Source organism: Polyodon spathula, unplaced genomic scaffold (assembly GCF_017654505.1).
Source record: "Polyodon spathula isolate WHYD16114869_AA unplaced genomic scaffold, ASM1765450v1 scaffolds_3583, whole genome shotgun sequence".
NCBI classification, from domain to species: Eukaryota; Metazoa; Chordata; class Actinopteri; order Acipenseriformes; family Polyodontidae; genus Polyodon; species Polyodon spathula.
In genome coordinates, this window is record NW_024475043.1 from 2,990 (window position 1) to 8,863 (window position 5,874).

At 40.7% G+C, this 5,874-nt stretch overlaps 1 protein-coding gene and 1 pseudogene across 1 annotated transcript; both read right to left on the reverse strand.

The window, feature by feature from the left end:
* Positions 1-247: 247 nt before the first annotated feature.
* Positions 248-1,195, reverse strand: LOC121312105 (interferon-induced very large GTPase 1-like; the record flags this gene model as incomplete). Its single annotated transcript, XM_041244115.1, has 1 exon — positions 248-1,195. A coding segment is annotated over one exon (684 nt), but the record flags the coding sequence as incomplete, so codon positions are not given.
* A 462-nt stretch (positions 1,196-1,657) lies between these two features.
* LOC121312104 lies at positions 1,658-5,235 on the reverse strand (annotated as a pseudogene).
* Between the last annotated feature and the right edge of the window lie 639 nt (positions 5,236-5,874).

The window sequence follows — 5,874 nt, forward strand, 5'->3', positions numbered from 1 at the left end:
AAGTAATGATTAATTTTACTAGAAAACACCCTTACAAGCATCAGCTGCTCATTAAATCTCATGCATACCAAGGCTGAGCAAGTACATTGTTAATCTATTAGGAAAACAGGAGAGAGAGAAACAAAAAACACTGCATTCAACCTTCATTTTATACAGAAAGCATTTTCCTCTGTATAAAAGTATGTTCTAAAGTTTACTAATCACACAATCACGAATTGCCAAATGCACAACCTGTCTAGTATTGCTGATAAAACAGATTTACTCTTGAAAAGTGATTTTACAGACAGACTTTGAGATAAATTGAAGTCTGTTTTGAGGAATAGATTTGCATATATATCCAAGAGTGCATTCAAAGACATGAACCAAAAAACATATTTAACCTTTTTTTCTTCCATTGCAATAGATGTATTTATTGCTGTTAGAAAAGTATAGGAGGCATCTTTGTGCCACTTCAAAAGAGGCTCCATTCATTTCAATGACATTAGCATTGTTTAACTGCAGGTTTGACAGCTTATGTCTTAACATTGAACAACTTACTCACACTTTTCTTTGCCATTTCTTTTGTTATGCTTCTCCATTCTTTTGGGACATCAGCAGGCTTTGCTTTATACTCCTTTGCAAATTCTTCATTAAATGTAGTCAGCACGTACTTCCAGTAGTCAGAGGCTTCAATACTGGGATCTGGGGGAATGTTCCAGTCAGGGTAGAATCTCCGATAGTCTTTATAGGGATGCCACTCCCCCTTTGTGTCACTATTCCTGAATTTGGTTTCGCTGAATACATTAGAGGTGCACACATTCTCGGTTAGTTTCTCGTTACTTACATGTCTGTACCTACCCAGCCCTTGTGGTCGATGCACTGATGCGTGGTGCTCTTTGTGGTCCTGGCCTCCTGCCTCACAGGGGACCTTGCAGAACGGACACTGCTTTCCACAACCAAACATCCTCTTGAACAGCTCGTCCTGCGGCTTGAATGGCAGATTGATAAGTTTCTTCTCAACATCACAACCTTGAGAAAATTCAGCCCTTAGAGCAACGGCCAGATCTTTCACATGATCCTGGAGATATTGAGCAAACTCCTTATTGTTTGAATTCTTTAGAAACAGCACTGCTCCTAACTCCTCCTCCCTGGAGATCACAAGGTCCTTATCCAGGTTGCTGCAGATCCTCTGGATAAACCATGAGGTGGTTTGGTGTCAGCTGTTTCTTTCCGGGCATTTCCAATAGCTGCTTCAATTTTTGTTGTTATTGTTTCAAGACGTTGGACTTGTAAATCCCCTATTTTGGCATCTTTTGAAAATGTCTGAACAATATGATTCGATATCCAATTCTTTACAAATTTACCATAGTTTCTATGGTACAACACATAGATTTGAAAATTATCTTCATCTAGAATGTGCTTTAAAAGTGAGAACTGGAAAAATGACCGGGAACTGTATTCCAAAGACTGTCCACCAGTCAACATTTCATCTACAACGTCAACAAAGCCCTTGGGATAGACATACTCCCTCACTGCAGGCTTGAGGCAGCGCTCAGTGAATTCTTCAGCTGTTTTTCTGCATTGATCCTTCTCATGGTAAAGATCAATGAAGTTTGAACAGTACTGAGGTCTACATTTTTCCAGAGCTTTCTTGGGGTCATTTTTTTCATTGAAGTGCTCATGCATCTTCTGAAATTCCCTGGCAGCGTAGCCACAGATATGGAGCTTTAGATCGAGTTCAAATTGGCTGTTGGTCTTCAGAGTCTCTACATTTTCCAGCTTTTTGTCAATTATTTGCAGTAACTCTCTTATGTAGTTATCATGATAATCTGCTTTACCTGATGTTTGCTGCGATACAAACTGCTGACATATTTGTATTTCATTTGCCATCTCAGTTGCTTTGTTTTCCGGTTCTTTTCTTTCAGGTTTCCCTGACAACATCGTCAACCTATTCCTCCACATAGACCAAAGACCTGGCTTCTCATTTACTTTCTGGCTGTGAAAGTGCTTCTCTGTTGCAATAAAGCGTGTTTGTTCACAATCGGTCAACTTTTTCACCTCACTTAATTCCTTCTGAACTTGACTGCCGTGCCTTTCTAAATTTATCCTCAATTTATTCAGTATGTCTGATACAATATCTCGTGTCTCTAAACATTGAAAATTCAGTTCAGAGACTGTCTGATTCCACATTGTTTCAAATTCTTTCTCCAGCTGCGCTTCAGATAAAGGGCTTTTTCTTTTCTTACACTCATCAAGTAGGCACAGTACTTTCCGTTCAATTGTGGCTCTATATTTTTCACGAATAGTGTTAATTTTTTTCTTCTCTTTGTGTATAGCAATGTCGGTCTCGCATTTGTTTTTCACAGAGTTTTCAATTTCTCTCCTAAGACTTTTAATGCTGTTCACAAAGCCTTCTCTGTGCTTTTCCACTAGATGAACATTTCCATTCTTTTTCTTGTAATAATTAGCCAGTTTCTCCTGAATTTTGTTGTCTTGCTTTGCCAATTCGGAAGATGCCTCAGCTGTTAAACTGCCCATAAAGTCGTCGTAGTTTGAGCTGCAAAGGCTAGAAATCCTTGTCTCAGCATTTGCTAGCCAGGTATACATGTCCTTCCGGAAGTCCCATTCCCAGTTATTAAACTCAACAAAGAGATTACTGTAAGCCTCAGCCACTAGACTATTTCTGAAGCTGAAGATGAAATTCTCATATTTAACTGCTTTCCACAAACTTCCCACCCATTCCAAGAACTCTGTAATTTGTGCAGGAGGCTTTTGGTCACTGCAGCTTTTTAAGAGCTCAATCAAGCTCATCTTGAACTCATACACAGTCTCACTGTAGCCGGTGTTCACTGGTGCCATTGGAGGGTTACCATGCCACAGGCCTGGGATGTACCAGTTATTGTTCTCTGCATCATACTCCATTATATCGGTGAATTTTCTGTTGGGTCCCTTCTCCATTCTGGAAGCTGCCTGTGTCATCTCATTCAGCTGTTCTAAAAGCATTTTCCTCTCCCGCATGTTTTTGTCATGAGCAGACACGTTCCCCACATTCTGGTGCACAAACTGACAGTTTGGTTTCTTCCCCACTTCCTTCATTCTAAGAAAGGCGTGCACCATGATCTGTAGGATATCCTTCATCTCTGTGGAGTTCTCCATTGCAATGTTTATTATGGTGACATCACTCAATCCAACGACCAGTGTTGAAAGCTCATTGTCATGTTCATAGCTGTCTTCTAGTTGTGCCAACTCTGGAGATTTGAGACCTTCAGTGTCAATTACCAAGATAAAATCACAGTTTAGCTCTTCAAGATCCTCTTTGACTCTGATTAACAGCATGAAGGCTCCTCTCGTGCATCTACCACTGCTAACTGCAAACTGAACCCCAAACATTGTGTTGAGGAGGGTAGACTTCCCAGTGCATTGGACTCCCAACACTGTTACAACCAGCACCCTGCTCTTATGTTGGACTTTCTCATGGAGCTTTGTTAGAACATTGGTCACCCACCTTACAGGGATATTTGATGCATCTCCATCCACCAGCTCAAGGGGGTAGCCATCCAACAACAGATCTGCCCCCAAACTGGGAAGATGTTCAAACTGCTTACAATATTTCTTATAGTCAGTATGGTAGCATGCAGCTTCATAAAGCTGCCCCATTTCACGCATGAAATGCTCAATTCCTAAAGAGCTGTTAGATATTTGTCGATCCAGGGATGCAATTATGTCTTTGTTCTCTGACAACTTGCAACTCTTTTCTTTGTATTCTTCACAAAGACCAGAAAGCTTTTTTCATGCCTTAACATCCAAGTTCATTCTCATCCACTTTAGAAAATAGGATCGTTCTTGTTTGCTTTCAGTGGATATGGCAGAGATGAAACACTGCATTGCTTCAGACAAATCATAACTCATTTGTTGTTATCTCAGTTTCTGTATTTCTTTTTGGAGTTTATTCTTATACTTTTCAATAGGCTGGTCTCCTGCCTTCCGTAGTCTGCACTCCTCCTTTTCTATTTTAGCCAGCTCCTTCCAAAGCTTCCCTTGCAATGGCAACTGATCCTCTTTATATCGCACCACATCGTTGATGCTAGATGTGATTTCTGCAGCACTTCTCTTAGCGTTCTGACATTCAGTGCAGTCTTCATCTACAGAGATCCCCAATTCATGTGCTACAGTAGACATGTCTTCAATAGTCATTTTTTGTTGACAGTTTTCCATGATTTTATTCATAGTTAAGCGCAGTTTTGACACGAAGTCTGCATCATTGATCTGCTGTTTCTTCAATAGGATCTGATTTCTGCTTAATTTTAAATTGGATGCTAAGTCTTTCAGAGAGTTTATGTGTTTCTCTGTATTCTTTGGAAAATGTGCAACCAAAAACAGTTGGGCTTTAATATTTCCTGCAGAGGACAAGAGATTGTACTCGCTCTCTGCAATACTGTCTAAAAATATGAAGACTGCCAAGGATGTTTGACATAACTGTTTCTGAAAGGAAAGGAGATTTCCACGAAGGTTGGCAACAGCTACAGGTTCTGGAAAGATGTCCAAGTTGTTCTTTCCACAAGGAAGGTACCAACCTATTTCCACTAGACCGTTTGCAATTCTCAGTGTTTGCACATTCCATATTACAATGGATAAAGACATCATGGTACTGCTGGGGGTTGCTGAGAACCTGATTCAGAATCTGAGACTTTGATAAACTGCAGTCACCCAGCCTGACAAAAGAGATCATTGGCATGGCAGTGCTGACTATACTGTCTTCTACAAACCCTTTCGAGTCGGCTAATGAACGGGGTCTAAACTTCTTCACAATGTCTCGCGTGGCCCACAGCATTAATGTACACTGGCTGGTGCTGCAGTCGGGGAGCAAGAGAGGTACAGCAAACTGGCACATCGACATTTTTGACATCATTTCCTGCTGCAGGAAGCTATCCGAGCACAGAAAGAGTGCTGTTACGAGATCAAGTGGATTGATTGTATTACTCTCTTGATCATCATTACTATCAATAAGTTCAAGAACACTATCAGGGTCTTGCAATTTCGAGTCTGTATCTGTCTCAGCAGCACTGCACTTGGTACTCCGAGCTGTCACATTTACCATCATTAGTCTTTTCAGAAAGCACCAGGGAAGTTTTAGTGACTGAATCGGTTCATCAGTAATACTCTCTGATCCGATCTCAAGGACAGTACTCAACGTAATCCTGCCTGGGAAGCAGTTCTCCAGTCCCAGCTTGCACAGCACATCTTCTAGAGATGTTTCTGAAAGGGAAGCAGTAACAGGTATCTACTTAGCTTAAGTATTTAAGATGGCTCCCGATGCACCCACATGGACCTCTCAGAACTACAGTTCCCATCATCCTCCTACTCACATATGTAACAGATGGATTTACCAATGAACAAGAGGATGATGGGAAATGTAGTTCTGAGAGGTCCATGCAGGTACATGTGAAGCCATCTTGAGGCAGGGAATGCAATTTAAAAGTTTAAAAAAGTGGTCAAAATTAAAAACACACACCTTACGTAAACAGTTGTAGCAACACATGGGAACACGTAACACAATCAAATAAAAAGGTCCTCATGTACCCTTTAAATTCAACTGCAAAGCAATACCCCTCTAGCACTACTGCATGAGAGTTTATGTCTGTCCTTGAGAATCACAATCTTTAAAAGGAGATCAAAACACATCTAGGTGTAATTGTCTCTTTCTGCTGATTAAATGGAGCCCCCTGGGTTTAAGTGCAGCATGTAACCATTCTATACGGAGTCAGTATGTTGTAGGATATACGGATTTGCAAACCCTGTTGAAGTCAGTCAGTTCCACTGTTATATAATAGTGTATGAAATACAAGACAGTGGTCTACTTGAGCTGGAATGAGACAAAAAGGAAGTAGAGATAAC